The sequence below is a fragment of the Camarhynchus parvulus genome, chromosome 2, assembly GCF_901933205.1.
Source record: "Camarhynchus parvulus chromosome 2, STF_HiC, whole genome shotgun sequence".
Lineage (NCBI taxonomy): Eukaryota > Metazoa > Chordata > Aves > Passeriformes > Thraupidae > Camarhynchus > Camarhynchus parvulus.
In genome coordinates this window covers 9098835-9117628 of record NC_044572.1, presented here as the reverse complement: position 1 = coordinate 9117628, position 18794 = coordinate 9098835, and the positions used below count along the sequence as shown (strand labels likewise).

General features: G+C 39.0%; 1 protein-coding gene across 2 annotated transcripts in view; it reads right to left on the bottom strand.

The window, feature by feature from the left end:
• Window positions 1-18794, bottom strand: part of DNAJB6 (DnaJ heat shock protein family (Hsp40) member B6) — a 57940-nt gene that overhangs the window by 17821 nt on the left and 21325 nt on the right. For both annotated transcript variants that reach the window (XM_030969672.1, XM_030969664.1), the window contains exons 6-8: window positions 15722-15856; window positions 14820-14964; window positions 13356-13426 (exon numbers count right to left, since the gene is read on the bottom strand). In XM_030969672.1, the coding sequence (XP_030825532.1) occupies window positions 13356-13426; window positions 14820-14964; window positions 15722-15856 (351 nt within the window). The remainder of the gene's footprint in view (window positions 1-13355; window positions 13427-14819; window positions 14965-15721; window positions 15857-18794) is intronic.

The following is an 18794-nucleotide window of genomic DNA, read 5'->3' as shown; positions in this document are numbered from 1 at the left end:
CCCCGTGGGTTTCATCTCTACCATGAGGAAGTCTCACAGCCCAAGTTTCACTTTGAAATTGTATTTGAAGTGCAAACCAAAATCCTACTGAGGAATAAAAAAAGGAAGAAAAAGAAACCAGCCCTTATAATGAAACTTAATACTCATTACTAGAGGAAAACAAAGAAATAAAAATTCCACAGTGCAACTGCATGCAGACCTGCCAGGTCCTCCATGGTGTACCCAGACATGAGGTGCCTCCCATCAGTGTTTCCTCTGCCCCTGTGCCCAAGGAGAGCCCCATGGACCTTCACATCTCTCACATTTGTTCTCCAGAACCTCCCAGTTCCACATGAAACAGCTCCTTCACTGTCCCCAAAGACAAAACTTTGCTTCTTGTCTTCAGCCCTTCTAGGAGCTTCCACCACCAGGTCAAGCAAAATTGGCTTCTAATTAAAAAGCTCTTCAAACAGCAAAAGCAGAGGAAAAGTGCTCTTCTACTTTTGCAACAGATCTTTATAACTCTTAAAAACTAATGAGTTGAAGTATCAAGACGTCATCTTATATTCCCATTAGTGGCCCTCACTAAAGGAGCAACTTCAGAACAGTTCTGAGCAAGCCCTAATTTGCAAATTGTACAGCTGTGTTACATATTTTTCCATTGATTATCAGCTTTAAACCAGTCTTCAAAACCTTAATGCACAGCAAACCCAGATTACCGTAAAAGAAAAAAAAGCTACATCAAGAAAAAGCCATGCAGTTAAATTTAAAAAGAAAAGAATCTCATGAGTGACTTCAGAAAAATGTGATGAATGACTTCCCCAGCTGTTTTGTCAACACTTCCATAGTAATTTGGCAAAAGCACAAAATCACTGAGTTTATACTTTCATCAGATGGCTATTAGTGCTGTTGAAATATCACAGACACGAGACAGTGAGTGCAAGCCCACGTTTCGTATCGCTCTGTCCACACTCCGTTTGCAAGGTCTCATCTTTTCAGGTTAATCATTTGAAAAATATTCTCCCTTCTACCCTGAGGCTTAAATATGACACTTGGCTCTGACACAAAGGGTTTCACATATTAATTGTAAAAAAAAAGAAGAGATACCTGCCCACTCCAATTATACCCCCCAACATGCAATTTATTCCTCATCCATCTATCCCTGTAGGACTACAGCAAGCAAACCCCATCTTCCAGTGTGAGCACACATCCCTGATTTACAGAGGTCCAGAGACCATCATCTTTTAAATGACCCTGAAAGCATCACATGCTCACAGTAACAGGACATCTCTTCTGAGGCTCAGTAGGTTTCAAAGTACATGAACTTTCATCACAAAACTGAGTTCCCAATGACAGGAACACTAAGTTGTTAGCTACTGTTCCATTTCTGACACAAAAATGACAAGCCTGAAATTTTAAAAAATAGCGTTTCAAGTTGACATTCAATGGTAGTTTTGATTAAATACTATATTTAATTATGAAATCTGTACAATTGGCCTTAGAGGAGACACGACTCCCAATCTGCACAAACTTTTGTTGCTTGGCATCTCCAATCCACCTCAAAAGTTTCCAAACATTGTTCTTTCCCACCCATAGTCAAGATCTATGCCTTGAAACCCACCACAGTTTAGAAATACAGTTTTTCAAATCCTAACAATGTTTATAAATGCAATGTATACACATATATACATGCAGGTATTTAAACAGATAAAAATAAATTGTTCCATGTATGCTTCTCAAAATGAACTTCTGACTCAAACAACCAATAGAGAGAGCACAGAAATGAAGATTTTCTCAACTGACAAAAACCCAAACACCAACCAGGAACATGACTACCACCCAACACTAACAGTACTTACAATTCTCTTTTGTGCCTGGAAACAGAATCATCATTTATACATTCCTTCTGCAGAGATCCAGTGGGGGCAGGCAAGATTTTACCAAGAGAGCTTTGTGAGTTTTGGAAAGAGGAGAGTTTGAAGAGTGGCATTGGTACCTCTGGGTGCACCCAGGAAGGCCATGTACCTCCCAGGAAAGCCACCCAGGGCTGCTCCCATCCTGTGAGGCTGCAGTGGCACCATCCCACCTTCTCCTCTTCTCAAGGAGATCCGTGGATGAAGCACCAAGGACAGGAACAACCACAATCTCTGGGGCCAAAGCAAAAAAGGGAGCACCAGTATTTAAGAACTTTCCATAATGGCAGAGAAGCTGGAGTGCTCCACATTCCAGAAGGGTGGAATGCACACTGCAGAGCCCAGTGGCTCTTGGTGGAGAAGTGGATGTGACCTGGGGAGGGCTGTACCCACCAAAACTGCACAACTGAACACACCTGAAGTTGTCATAACCAGTTTCTGTTCAAAATCACCCAGCATAAAGATGTACCCTCATCTCCTGTAATTCTGTAATGGCAGTGAAAGCTTTATGAAAAAATGTTTAAGTGACTATTTGTCAGTGGGCTCAATTTATGATGGTATAAATATTTGAAAAATTATAAAAACAACTTTCAAAACTGCTGTGGTTTGAGCTATGTAACTACAATTTTGTAGCAGCCCAAAGTGCAGCATCCAGCAGAGCTACTCCACCCCTTCCTTGAACATCAGCAAACTCAGAATCTTCTCAGAAACATTTGCCAAGAGTTTTACTGAGTGTGAAGGTGTCAAACTCAATTTACACAAAAGCATTTCTCCTCAGCCTTGTGAGTCAGTGTGGGTCCCTTTGCAGGGCTGAAAATGTCCTGCAGACAGCACTGTGACACAGAGAGCAAACCTGGAACAGATGCACAACAGGTAAGGCTGATGTTCACCTACATTTGTTATCATGCAAGTCAGTGACTGACAGAAATAGCCCCAGATTTTGCACATTTGAGAACATATTGTCACTTTCCAATTAAAATTCTGACCTTGCTTGAACTGCTGGTATTGGATACAGCCTGGTATCTCTACAGAAACAATCTCCATTTACAGTAATATTTTAAAATACTAAATAAAAGAATCATGAACTGTTTTTCTAAGGAGAAAGTTGCTTAGACAAGACTGAACAGTGGACTGGGAACAGAATTGGAGCCAAAAGGGCAGCAAAATTGCCTTCCAGGAGATGGAATCTGTTTGCAAAAGCCTTCAAAGCACTGGATTCAATTGAGAAAATAAATCAACAAATAAAACCACACTGTTGTAACAGTAATAAATAGACACTGATGACAGTTCAGCTAGGACCTGAGTGTCCACCTCTACTTCAGTTTTAACTGAAAATCTGGAGGACCTAGATTTTAAAAGATTAGCCGGAATAGTCACAAAAATAGAAAACCCAAGAGGCTTTGACCTCTGTTAACAATCTATCATCTAACCTACATGAAAGCTGCACTCCAAGTTGCCAGCTTGGCTCTGTGCCCCTTCCAGGCCCAAACCCAACAGCAGAGACACTGACAATTTGGGTAATTTTGCCACCACACCCAGAAAACACAAGAGCAATCTGAATCTAGAGCCCAGCATGAACCAAGGGCTCATTTCTGGTTTCAGGAGGAGCTGGGAGGTGCAAAGCAAAATCTCCCCCCACAAACAGCTCTCATAAAAGAACTTTCCACTTCTGGAAACTATTCTGTGCAGGGCAACAAGCACCTCCCCTGAACAGAGCAGCACGGGCATGCACTTGGCTTGGTAATTTATTCCACAAAAAGGGTTACCAGGGATGGAGTCATCACCTTCTATAAACATTCCGAGGGCAAAACCACACATGTGATCTCAGAGCAAGTGCTAGAGGAGAGGGGAGAGTAGAAACCACGTAAGAGTAATCAATTAATCTTATGCTCTCAATTTGTTTGATCAAGAAGAGCAGGGAGGTTTGAACACCTGTGTCTTCTCAGAAAAATGTTTTAATCCCTGAGTTGAGTTTCTTGTTTTTAGGAGTGATTATAAGAAGCATCTTCTCAATTAGTCACTGCATTAGAAGCCACTTAAAAGTCACTTTCTGTTCTATGACACTTTTCGAGACAGAGTTATAGCTATTAATAAATAAATTATTAATGGCTACAAAACTGCTATGAGAAAGCTTCAGGACAAATTACTCTACTTTCTTTTAACCTTTAACCAAATGGACTTTCTTCCAATTCTTTCAGGCTAATACTTTCAATATATATCAAAAGTAGGGCAACAGCATGATTTCAAAAGTACTTTTGAAATTTAGACACCCCCCCCCTTGCAATAGATCCTGTAATTTAGATACTATATAGGAGTAACTGACATTGATATGTAACAGCTCTAAAATGTGAATATGCATAGTAAAGTACACATCATTTTCTTTTTACTTAACGGTGGTAAAAACCAATAATCTTGTCATTTTCTACCTGCCTCTCAAGAGAAAAGGGTGTTTAGTCTACAAAGACCGGGCAGTGACTGTAACAGAGGACTCGATTTGTACAGTAAACAAAACTGCATTTTCCACCTCTGCAATAGGTTCCACACAGAATGCAACTCAAATCTTTGAAGGTCCTTGGAAAATACAGATAAAATTGATGGATTTGTTTTGCTTTGACAAGTTCCAGTTCCAGTACATTTCAAAACAATTGTTTTTAACAATTTTAACAGTTTAGAAATCATTTACTGCTAACAAACATTCAAGGTGTGCAGTGGCTACACACTTTGCAAACTACAGAAATGTTTCTGTCCAGGCCTCCTTTTAGGCCAGAAAAAGGCAGAGCAGTACAGCACGTACACTTGTTTGCTTTTCCATTAACAAGATTCCTTGTGTCACTGCAGCTGGCTCTGGCCATGCTGGTGACTGGAAAAAGCCTTACACTTTTTATTACTTGCTCAGAAAGGAGACTGCACAAGGGCTATTTTCAGGGCTGATTATTTAGATCTCAAAATATGGTTCATTTGACCATTGAAGAATAACATTCTGGAGTTCCAGTGCTCTTCAAGCAGGATAGCTTTCCCAGAAAATTTGGAAGGACCTCAAGAGATACCAGGATTTTACCACACAATAGCTTACCTTTTAGTTTTGCTACAAACTATGTTTGTTCCTTATATGACCCAAATGCTGATGAATTGTAATTCTAGGAAGTCGCCTTTCCTCAAGTTCTCCTTAGAAATAAACCTAACAAATGAAGCTCTGGGTATATACAGAACCCAAAATATCCACAGGCAGGTTTTTCACACGCAGGCCTGTAAGACACTTCTCTGGCTATTCTGTAGAACTATTTATCTGACATAATGCAGTTTTATTGAGCACAATACCAAAGGTGATTCCATTAACAAAAAGCCAACTCTTTTCCTCACAGTCACTTAAAATTCAAAACACATGTATTGCTACCCACTTGAGATTTAACACACAGTAAAAATAAAAAACTTTAGATCATTAAAACATTGCCAGCATTCAAGAAAGTGAACAGTTTACTCTGAAATGTGGATCTTTGCTGTATCATTACATTGATTAATAAGAGACATCCTAATCTTCAACTGAGGGGTAGGAATTAGGCTGCCTCAAGGTATGCAGCCAGTAGCTGGTGAGAAGACAGGGCATACACAAGGGCTCATTGTATTGCAAATTCCAAATCTAACTCCTTGGCACAGTCATCACTGACCTGCCCTGGTTCCTCCTCCCCCTCACTTAACATCCAACCCATCCATTACAATAAAGCCACTTACCTGAACAGATCCAGAATGTCTTCTCCCACATGAAGTCCACTCTTGGCACCTACACATCCCAAACTGGATGCTTTAGGGCAATAGTCATGAGGCTGCCCCAGGTGCACGTGGTGCTGGCTCCTCTCTTCCCAGCTCCCCTGCTTCCTCAGCACCTCCCGAGACAAAGCAGCCCCCACATGACAAAAGCATCCCCCAGTCTGAAAACCACAGTAAGGGAACATGGCCTGTGCATCAGTGTCAACCCACCAGGAGGGAAGAAGCCAAGTACAGCCCATGGAGGAGGGCTGGAAGGAGCACTGTGCTCCACGGTGCATCTCACTCTGTGCTCCAGGCTCCCAGAGCTTCCACTACTTCTCTGTAAAGCCCAAGCAATCCCTTCTTACTAGGAGATATTTTTCAGAAAGCTGGTCTTTAAGACATGAAAGCCAGAGAAACTACTGCTCTTGGCAGCTTCTTCCAACAGTTAATCATCCATGTGTTAAAAATGTATGTTTATCTTCTCATTTGAATTTGTCTAGCCTGATACAAATATTTATACTCCTCTTCCAAACAAGGCAACCTTTCATATGCTCAGTTTTTTCTAACTGGTGTACACATTTTTTTAGAATCAAAGTGGAATTTGGCACACCATCCTCAGGCTGCAGAAGCACCTCCCTTGCTTGTGCTGGCAGGGGAACGGCCTCCAGAGCAGGGCTGAGCCTGGGCAGCCAGAGAACAGGCAGGGTTCACTGGAGGAGGAGACACAGACAAACACCCACCACTTCTGCATTCACTGTGATAACTCGTGATCGTGTTTTCCTGATGAGAAAGGCAAAAGCCAAATGAGGAGGAAAGTCCTTGAAATTTATGTCAACAGCACAAAACAAGCTGCATTGTTTTCCTGCTTCTCCCTTACTGGTTTCAAGGACCTTAAGATTTGCTGTTCTTCTCAGGGGTACACCATCCAATCCCAGAAAAGACAGAAGTAGCACTAGAGGTGTTTTAATAAAAGAAACATTTTGGTGGTTATCCTAACTCTCAAGGTGAATGTCCCCAGAAGGAAAATCTTCCACCTCTTTGCAATTACTCAAGAGCAAAATCAAAAACTGAGGGCAGGTTTGTGAATGCTACTCCTGCTTGCAGGCAGTGCCAGATACAGCCAAAATAGCTCCAAGTGAATTTCTAGCTCTCTACTGCTCTCCTGGACAGCCAGCTCCCACCTGGTGTAGAACAGATGAATAATGCCCTTTCATTATCCAAGTGCAGTACATTTGGTGATAGGGACTGACTGTATTTCCATAGGCACCCAGCAGTAAGAAATGGGATTAGCAGAGTAATGCTCAGGGGTGTCTGAGTGACTACTCAACAGGAGATGTCCAAATAATTCAAAGCACCAACCTGCCTTCTGACAAGAGGCAGTGATATTACAGAAAGCCTGGTCAAAGTCCTCTGGAGACAGAAAGTCTTGTCCTCCAGCTAAGAAATGCTGCATGAAAGGCTGAGCCTTGGCCATGTGAGTTTTCTCCATTTTCCTTCAGAAATACTTTCAGAGAGAAGTTCAAAACAATTTTAAAACATCCACAGTCTAGCTCCCCCTGGAAGGAGAATGACAGCGACTGATACTGCAGAATGCTCTTACACAAAAGCAAAGCACAGTATTTCCATTGCTGATGTTGACAAATATCACAACAGGATGAGAAATGCAGATTTAGTTTCTGTGAAGAGTAAAAGGCAGTCTCCAACTACATGTCTAGGAGAAAACTTTGCCAGAGGTGGCTATGGTGACAGTTATGCAAATGTGTGATAAATTAGCAAGTTAATCTTACTCTATATATCAGTTACAAAGATTAACACAGGCTTGACATGTATTTCTGGAGGGAAACCGAAAGATGGATGAGGCTGCCCAGTTTCTCTATCACATGTCTCAAAGCCTCTGCAGCCTTATGACTTTTTTTATTATTGTGAGGTAAATTCCCCTCCTGCACCACAATTCAATCAAGCTTGTGACTGGAACCAAGACCGAAGATTCCAGAGCTACTGCTTTGCATTTTCAGCTGGTTTAGTAACACCTTCGAGCAACTCCGTTACAGACACAGCCAAGTAATTCTCTTTTCTGGCCATCACAAATGTGTGTTCCACAATATGAATTCTATGACCAGTCACCAGGCTGGATTCGGATTCCTCTCTTATTCTAGTAACTCAAATAAATTCAATGCAGGAAATTTCAACTTTGACTTTTAACTTCAAAAAGAAGGAGGAATTGAAGTGCTCTCAATGTCACGAAACAGAGCAGCAAGCTCACAAAAGAGCTTTTCCAAACTAGGTGTTACTATTTCATCTCTCTTTAACATTCAGGTGAATGAAAGGATTCAGCTTTACTTTCACTGCTGGTAAACTAGCAGCTACAGGGTTTTGTTTGTTTCTGTTTTTATGAAATTCACTTGAAGCTGGTTGCTTTGCAAAGAAGAGCTAGAAAAGCCCTTGTTTGAGATTCAGAGGTAAAGGTAAGCTATAGGCTAAAGCCAAATTTTAAGAGTTATCACCAGAAACCTCTAAAAATATTTTTTCTTGTAAGTTTTAAGTCAGGTTCAAAAATTATCTCTTTTTAGTGAGTTTAAAATTAACTCAATATGCTGCAAAGTTAACTTTATTGTAAAAGCCAGAGAAACTAAAGAGAATTCTATTTAATCGTGTCCTTCTGATAAAATGTTTTACTTATCTTCTCAATTAAGCATACTTTAATCCTCACCACAGCATTTTGAATCTGACAATATCTGAAAGTCTTTCACTTCCTTCATTCTTTTAGAAGGTAATTAGCAGTGAGGCCATCCGTGCAATCCACCTCACACCAGGACAGCCCAGCTTTCAGGCCTGGGCACTATCACCTCCAAACTCCTGCCTATCTTTTGGCCACAGCAGCATGACAGAGCATAAAGTACTCATGTGGGGTTTTGATTAACTTTCTACCAGCTGTTGTAAGTGAGATAACACCTAATGCAGCACTGAGTCTGCCACAACAGAGTTTTCAGAGAAGTTTCAGTGAGTTTAAATCAGTACAGCCTGCAGAGGTTCACGGTTACGGCTCTGATCATCACAGGATTGTAATTCTTTCGTGACTTTTTTTAATCTGACAGCATCTCAAACGTAAGTTTTACTATTTTGTGAATGTATGACCTATATAGCAGAGAATAAACCAACCATCTTCAGCTTTAACCTTTCAGGAGTGCACTTCACTCAACAACCAACTTTAGCCAAGGTATATTTTTAAAAACCAAGTAGGAAATCCACTAGAATTAAACATTCAAATGTACAGTTTGTAACACTAACAAAGCCAACATTCTTCATTCCAGCTCCAGTGAAATGTAAGGACCATTTCAGCATTTCAGGTGGAAGGTAAGAAGTTCTGTACCTACAACAACCACTTGAAGACAAACAATAACAAGAAAACCCAAACTATGTTGAGGCAAATCAAGCCTGTGGTCATAGCTCAGTCATAAAGTAAACAAGCCCTGAGGGTGCAGACAGTGCAAACAGGCTTTCTTATGTTAAAAAAGAGAAAGTTTCAAAGTTTGATTGCTCTGACTGGCAGATTACTGATGTCCATATTGTCACTAGCCCATGAGAATACCATTACTTAAAAATAAGCCTTAATAACCAGAACATCCAAAAACCACAACCAAAGAGGCAGATTTTCCAAAAATACTAAGAAACACTTCCACAAAAAGGTTAACAAGTATTTTAAGAACTAAGCCCTTTTCAAAGGTTCTCTGACCACAAGAATCAAACAGCTGTAGCATTCATTCTGCAACACAACCATCTTCAGAAGCACTATCCTGTTACAACCACAGATTAAACTCAGGCAAAGGAGCTCACTGCTCAAACAGAACAGAAGCAGATTCAGGAACTCACATTTCCAAAAATAAAAAATAAAATCTAACTTTATCACTGGACTATCCCACGGATGGTCTGAAACACAGCACAGCTCAATACAAAAGACAAACCTCCAGTTACACCTAATGCCAAAACACTGAAGGAGTCAAGGAAACAGGATAACCAAACACAAACACTGAGAAGAGATACAAACCCTCTGGGCTTAGAGATGATGGGTTTTTAAATCTTTTACAATCTTGTTTTCAGCATTCTAACTCAGCTCATCAATTAATCACAAGTTGATACAGGATCCACCTAAGAAATGCTACACACACACTCTCTGCAGAGCAGCTTTGTCACCTACAGCACAAACCAAGCCCTCTGATTCCCAGCAGAGAAGGTCTTGTGAGAACTGAGCACTGCAGGAGGGCAGCCATTTTACAGTGTGAAGCATTCCAACACAAAATCCCAAACTCCTTCAGTAAAGCCAAGTGGAAGGGGCAGGTGCCATGCAATCTATAGAGAAACTGGGGTTAGTGTGCTGCACTGGGATTACTGCCATGCACGAGGGACTGCAAAGAGGTTGCACCAGGAGAAAGCATCACAAAGTTCTTGTATCCACCAATGAACTTTGAAGCAGAGCATGAAAGACTAAATGACTTAGCAGGTTCAAAAACTCCATCTTGGTTTTTCCAAACCGCTGTTTTTCTGGAATGCTTAATTTAAATGGGATGGTGTCCCTAAACATTCAAAATTAATCCCTCATGTATGAAAATACGGCACTTTTAATCCAATAGCACCTGCTTTTGAAAGCTGCCTCATCCCACTGTATATTTGTACCTAGCATTTGCTATCAGGAACTTTTTCTGTTGTTAATTATTTTGTACTATTTTGGCCAAAATTGAAGTGTAAGGAAATGTGCTGCCCTTGATGATCTATCACTTCTAATGAACAGGTCTTGTACATCTATGCAAATTATGGATTAGAAAGGAACAACATTAAATTTTTTTGAAAGCAACCTAACAAGTGGGTTTTCAGGAGAAAACAACTAAATTCAGCAAAAAAAATTCTGAATAAAACATGGAATGTGAGTTAATTTTGTGTTTTAAAAAAGGAGCTGGATGCAAGAAGTTGCATAAAAAAATGTTGGATGTGATGTTATTTCAAAAAACACTGAAAGAGATGGAGACTGTTAGGTTTAGGTCAAGTGAACAATGACAAATTTTTAAACCTGGAACTGAATTGCTGGTCCAATGATATATTTGGACGAAGACCACATATCCAGTTCAACTACCAGCCTATGGAAATGCTGGTGTGTGGGTAATTCACTCCTGCAGGAATCTACTGCCAAATTCTGCCTTCTGCTGACTCATTCCCCTGTGTTTTGCCAGTTTCTACCACGGAAATGCAGCACTGCCACTTCAGTGCTGCATTTTGGCCAGCTCTGACAAGCAGCTTTAGGGGTCTGAAGGCAGAACAGAGACTATCCAAAAAACTGGATCTTGAGCACACTTAGTGTTAAAGAATTCACTACAGAACCCTGGTGTGACCTGTTTGTGTGTAACACTGTGAGAAAGATCACACTTTCCTAGGTAAGAAGATAAACATGTGGGTACAGACCTGCCAGCCTAACTGTGTTCTTAACCTGAGCAAGGTAATTGAAATGTTAAAGAAGATGACTTGGAATAAAACTAGAAGGCGAAGTTTGGCACTTTTATATAAAATCTATGGGTATCCAGAGGAAGGCATTCAAACTCAACTCCAGATTGTCCTAATTTTATTTCGACTTGGTTAATCAATTTTAAAGCACTTTTTACAATTTACATAATTTAAAGGAGCACACTGCATCCTATAAATATAAATTAACATTTTTAATAACTCAAGACATCACAACAAAGCCAAATTTTGAAATAAATTTCATGTTTAGTTATCTGGATCAAGAAGTAACATACATGGGGAGGGGGAAAAAACAGCATTAACAAGAAAACACTGTTTAGTTCTAAACTAAGTTTGTGCTTCTACATCAAAAACACAACACTAAAGTGACAGGAACTCTGCAAAGAACTTGAAAGGTATATAACTTCTTTAGTCCCAAAACCAAAGTATATATTTATTTTTTCTTCTACGTGTTATTTTTTTTCAGTTCTATCAAATTAGCATTAATGGTAGAGGGACAAAAGTACAATATACTAACTTTACTGCAAATACAAATTCTGTTGTAGCAGTTTGTTAGGCTTGGTTTGGCTTAAGTTGAAATGGTTTTCCTGCATGAAAAACAAGAGCATATCTTTTCAATGTATTTAATAATCAACACATTTGTTAGTACAAAGCAGATGGCGTTCAGCAAGAAGGCATTGGGTGATCATTTGAAAACACCATGCTTTTTTTTTTTTTTTTTAACCACTAAGCCACTCTGAAGAGTTTTGTGCAGGCCAGATGTTCAAAGCTGGTGCACAGATGAAAGGTGCACATCCATGATCTATGCATGGAACTATCCAGAACCTGGCAGGTGTTAACATACACCATTAGTTACCTGCATGCTTTCTCTGTGACACACCAAAACCAAATCATCTTTCACTAAACTTTGAAAATCTGGTCTTAGCTACAAATGAACACTTTACTTCACTCCATTAATTTAACAAAGGGCATTAATCCATCTTTTGATTTTTGGCTGAGGACTAAAAATAAGAGTGAGATATCATAATCCTAATAATTTTGTCCAAATTCTCAAAGCAATTATTTGTTCTCAAAACAGCAAGAAAAAGAATCTCATAATTCTCAGTCTTTTTGTAATTATTAAATGTTAAATAATAAATTTATCAAATGTATATTTATATTTACTACAGATTATTTTTTTAAGCAAATCTCAGAATAACTTTAGAAAACTTTTTAAAACAGAATTGCTTTAGGCCTAGACTTAAAATAATTACGTATTAGGGCAAAAGATGGAGTTAGAGAGTCAGCCTCTGAATGCTCTTAAAAATAGGTGCTTCAAATACAGGTTTAGAAATGAAATTAAAAATAATGTTTTCAGTCACACTGAAGAAAACATCTGCAAAGAAAAAAGGCCCTCATCCTTAAGATTGAAGAAAAAGATGATAAGGGGGGGAAAAAAAAAAAGCACCGTTTTCCCAAGTTGCCCAAATCACACACAGACACAGGAAGGTTACAAATGCCATTCATGAAAGAATGCACCACAAACATCAGCATTTATTCATTTTGAATTTTTTTTTTAGCAAATGACAAAAGACTCAGCTCACTGGCTTCACTTTTGTTTACCTTTTGCTTACATTACACATTTAAACATTTGTCAAAACTTACTAAAGTTGTCTGCATTCATGCACAACTAGAAAACATCCTTAATTTATTTAAACCAGAAATGCATTACCAGAAATGTATTAACATTGTTCACTACTAAACATTAAAAAAAAAAAAAGTTGAAATTATTAAAAAGGTTATCCTGGAACTGTTAACTTCACAGCAGACTTGAACTACTAATTGGCTCACATTTCAAATTGGAAAAAGCAAGATTCATGCTAGTGTTAGTGTACATCTCGCCCTAGCACTACTGAAGGATCATGGTTCACCTTGATCACAGATAAGAAAAGAAAAGTGCATACAGAAGTTTACAACATTTTAAAGGACAAAAAATGGTCCAATTGATGTGGTCCCAACGATTAACTCAAAAGTCTATGACAAATATGAGCTTCTGTGAGCTACTTATACTACTTAAGATTGAGTACGGATATACAGAAAGTTGAATTCATTTGAAATCTTCAAAAAATGTTCCTGTCAATCCTCAAATGGTGGCTGTTAGAGCTTAAAATTTCTGTTAAATGCGTGCGTTGAATTACTTGTTATCCAAGCGTAGCAGCTGCTCCTTACCATTTATTGTTAGTGACCTTAACTGGCCATCTTCTTCAACTTCTACTCTCTCATGTCCATTCTCAACAATCCTGCAGGACAAAAACACCATGAGCCATTTCAGAGCACTGCAGGCAGTTTTGAACACACACCAGACCTCAGGTTTAGATAACAAACTGTAAGGGAGCAGCACCTGCTTAATGCAACTGTACTTGGCAAGCTTTGGTATTTACCAGTGCCGGAGCTGGCACCAGCACCCAGCTGCATTTCCCCACTGCTTAGTCAGGAAAATTGCCTTCTGCAAGCTGGAATCCTCCAGGATGTGGAGTTCACAGTTACAGCTGCCACCTCACACATTGTCACAGTTGTGCTCACACTACACACTGTTATCTAGGCCTAAATGCCTTGACAGATCAACTGCACAATCTTGACACTGCATTTAGTCCCTACCCATTTGTTAAATATATGATATTCTAGATCAAATCACAATTTTGTACACAAGACAGTCTAAAATTCATTTTTAATTTGATCAGAGCAAGTAATTTGTAGACTTACTATACACCAACTTTATGACCAGCATGCATGTTACAAAATTCAAGTATCCCTGATTGAAAAGAGAGATTATTAAAGAGCTTTTGAGTTTTCAGATTTTTCTGGCATACACTTAGAAAAATATTATGACCACACCAGCATGTGATCCAGAGGCTGTTTGTTATTAAGTGGTCAAGATGATAGGAGCTCTCCAGTACAACAGTTCACAGAAGAACCTTGCACTTACAAGTATGGGACCCAAGTTAACAAACAAAAACAATTCATCCTCCTTCACTTTTCCGTAATTTTCTATTAAGTAATGAAATTACTTAATTGTTCAGTACTCCTATATTGATTATAATACTCCATGTAGGTTTTTCTATAGTTAACTAAGACTTGGGTTTCCCAAATGCTATGATTTGCCCATCACAAGCATGAAATGGAGTACAGAAAGTACACTGTGTACAGAACTTGAAAATTCACTTCCAACAAACAGGCGTTTTTCTCCAAAGCAGGCTTCAGTTTCTTATTTCATGTAACAGACAGAAAAAAATTACTAGAAAGACTTCACTCAAACACTGCCTAGGAAAGCACACTAAGCAGATGCTAGAGAAATTCTTTCATAACATCTGCAAAACCAAAATTCTTCCTAGTGAAGGACCATAATAAAAGGTGCAGCACTACACAGGAGATTCTGAAGCCTAAAAGACATCCAGCTACAGCATTAAGTAACTCAACAATGCCAAGAAGAGGCAGAGAACCCAACAGAGCATTTCAAGATGTTTTTAAGCATTCAGAGAAATCCAATATGATGAACATAACAACAAAAGTAAAACATAAAAACATGCATCATTGTATGTGTGTGTGCAAAGATACAATATATTTATATGCATGTAACTACAGGTATGTAAGTCTCTACATATAGTTTCATATAAATATATTTATAACACTTGCCTCTTTGTAGTAATTTTTCTGCCATTAACTATTTTAGTTGAGGTTGATACTGATTTGAAGTTTCCCATTCCACTGCCACCAAATGACGTAGAGGAGAATGATGAACTAAGGCCTCCATGTCCCAGGGAGCCAAACGAAGTAAAACCTATTGAAAAAGAAGGCATTTGAATAAAATGTAATTTTGCATGGCTGTGGGATCCAAACTTATCATCCACTCAGACTTCATCCTACTTTCAGCTGGTTTCATCACACAGCATCAGTGACTAAATGGCATTAACACCAGCCTGAGAATAAAACCACGGCTCCAGCCCCATCCACTTCTCTCATATGGACCCACAGTTCAAGTTCCAAATGCACAGCATTGTCCTAAAACCATTTGCCAATTCCTCCCCTGAAAAGGCATTCAACCTTTATCCACATTGTGCCCTCAGGGGAAAGCCAGCAACCCTAACGAATCTGATCATCAGCTTTAGCTCAGATGTTGGGATGCCCCAAGCTGGCAGACAGAACAAGTCCTGGATCAGTAACACCCCAAACAATGCCCAGATTCCCAGCACTCTAAGCAGTACCATGGGGTTTAGGCACATGTTTTTCAGAACCTGTAATAAAAGCCATCACACTCCTGAAAGCAAACAGAACAAAAGAATTCTAAAGCCATGAAGAAACTATAGCACCAAAATAAAGAAAACAGAAAGTTCTACTTCTTAAAGATCTGTTTACTCTACATGAACTTTCAGGTAGCCCAAATACTCTATAACTGTGGCTTAATTTTCATTTACACCTTGCAGACACCAGCTTAATGAAAAACAAAATTAGTCACAGAATTGCCTGAATGGAGAAGCCAGCTTGTATTGCAATCCTTTGTGAGCCAAAATTGCATTCTTAAATGTTATGATATTTACCTGCATCAAATGGAGAGAAAGCACTTCCAAAAGCAGGGAATCCACCAAAGGCAGAGAAAAATGATCCACCACCACCTCTGCTTCTGCTTCCCCTTTGACCCCGCCTGCCACCGAAGAAGTCCTCAAAAGGGTCTTCTACAAAACAGAAGACAACATTTAAGAGTCAATATTACTGAGTGATTCTGTATTTAATCCTTAGGAATTATTTATTTTAAAAAAATTGTTAACAGGTAAGATTCTTCCTTTGAAACATTTGAGGCTACTGAACTAAGACTCCCGCAAATGTAATTGCTATGCTCCTTCTGGTCTAAATTCTGCTTGCTTCTGGACCTAAAAATAATTTTTATAAATATAAAGTAGCTGACTTATTTTACCTGCTTAACATTAAAAACTAGTAATCCTAATGGAAAATATTGCATTCAGGTACCTGAACTTTCTAGCTTATTTCTATTCAAGATTTATTGTGGATCACCATGATCTGAAAAGTAACTTCCAGGTAGGTTGTATTAATTATTGGAATCTAAAAACAGCAGCCAGGGATTGATGACTCATAACCCTGAAGTGTTCCAAGTGTTTAATTTAGCACTTGCCACATTAGATACTCCAAACACGTATTCTGATGCACATTTAGCAGCAAAGCATGGAGGTTTACACACAGTGTCCCAAGGAGGCATTCAGTCTGTACCAAGTAGGAGGGAGAGGGCAAAAATAGAGAAAGGGGGTCATGGATAAAATGCTATTTTAAACTCTAGTTCCACTGTTATGTCATTCAGAACAGCTATTGTTCCATCCCCACCAGGAAGACAATAGTCTCTTTCCAAAAAGGAAAAAAAAAGATGGGGGAGGTGTCAGGCCATGGGGTACAACACCAGCACCTATACAAGCAGTCTTTATTTACTAGAATTATCAGAAAACTGCCTTTCTCTAATTCTCTTGAGACAAAGAACAACAGAAAAGAATTGCAATCATAAACCAGAAAGTCAATAAACATAATACTTGCATTAAAACCAGAAAAGTTTAGGAACTACTCTCTTCATCAATCACAACTCTTCCAGAATGAGTGTTATTGAGAACACCAATGATTTTACCAAGTTTTTCAGTATTGAAAGTTCAGAATAAACTTTTAATGAAAACTGCAGAACCTGGTGATAGCAGCAATAGAGGTATGAAAGCAAGGAAAGACTTGTGACTGCCTGACTGTTCAGAACTACAGGTGACAAAGTGAAGGTCAGAAATGCAGTATTTGTTCCACTTCTGGTACCTCCACAAAAATCCAAACTGATTTATGATAAATCACCAAGTTAATACAATATGCATTATGCATCATTAAGTAATCAATATGATAATAAAAATATGTAAGTTACCATCTGGTTTTGTGCAATTAAATATGAAATGTCACAATGTATTTATGCTGAACAAGGGCAGCTGCTAAAAAAAACCCTACCCCCTCCCAACCTCCATAGTTATTGAGTAAAACAACACAGGACCTAACTTTTATCTTACATACACTGGCAAGCAAGTAGCAAGATTTTTTTTCTACCTCAGACACTTTGTTTTGTAGCTTCTTTTTTTCCATGTAAAGCAATTTTTCCTCAATATAAAGATGACCTATTAGTACCTTTATAGAAGTTAACCAACACTTAAGCATGGAAATATGGGAATTATTATAATTTCCAAAACAAGCACTACGTCCATTTTTAAAATAGGCCAGTTTTGTCAGTCTAGCACATCAACCAGCAAGTACAACCACAGCAGTTAATTGTTCTGTAGCCCAATTTATTCTCACAGGAATGACTCATAGGCTAGTTATGAAGGTCATTCACGTGTACAAATGATCTATATACTGTATTACTCCCACTGTTAAGCTTTCTATTTATAATCCAAATTTTCTCGTTACCTGGAGTTTGAATAAAAACAAAACAACCTATCATGTAAGCTCTGTGGTTTTAATCTCTCACAGTGTATCAGCCTATTCTGCAAGTGAATTTCTCCTCCCCAGCACAACAGCTGCAGAAACAAAGTTATTTAAGGGAAGATCATGGACTCTCCTAGAAATCCCTGCTATCAACCCAGCTTCTCAGTGGATTATTGCCACACCAAAGCCTAACCAAGATTTGGCCATGCCTTATCAGCCCGCACAGCAAAGGAAGAGGTCAGCACTTGGTATCAGCACGTGTTCAAACGTCAGGTGATTGCTGTCAGCAGCCTGGGAACAATTCTCCAGAGCTCTTCCTGTAATTCTCTCAAGTGAGACACAGCAACCACTCCACCGCAGTGCACTGCAGAATGCTCAGCAAGATGGATTATGCTGAGACAGGAAAAGGGGCAGGACTTGTCAGAGAAACTACTCCTTTATGATTCTGACAGCCAAGTACAGCAGGCAGAAGAAAAAAATACCAAGAACACTGAGAGAAGGCAGCAGGAGGCTGCTGCACTATCATTTGTTGTATCTACCACCAAACACACATTAATAGAGCAACCTCACAGCTAGGCAGACCCTGTTTATGCTTTTACTCCCTAAATCAGGATGATTAATGGCACCACTCAGCAAAATAATAACATTTCAGCCCCCTAAGTCTATTTTAGCAGAGCCTTTCCATCCCTGATAACCTTTTCACAAAAAAGGCCTTTTCCAAACAGTTCAAATGCAGGGTGTTGGGGTTTTTTTAATGATTCCTCTTACTACAGTCATTTTGGTACTTCCAGTCCATTTTTTACTGAATGTGAGCAGTGTACCAGATTAAGAAAACTAAGCAGCAAAAAGAAAAGAAAAAAAAAATACAAAAAAAAAGTCCAGGACTTTCCAAAAAGGGGAAAATACTATATAAATGCAACTTCCAAGCTTCAGAAAATCAAAATGTTAAACCAGTGATACTTAAGAGTATTACCAACCACTGTCTGGAGATAAATTCAGTATATTATAATCTAGGTATTACCAGAAGCTTATGGGAGGACAGAGTATTACATTCAGTTTCCATTAAAATGTTGGAGTATACTTCTAATGCAGAATTTGTGGTGCTGTAAGAACAGCAAAGATCAAGAGAGAACAAAAGGTGAGAAACCTCAAGGAAGC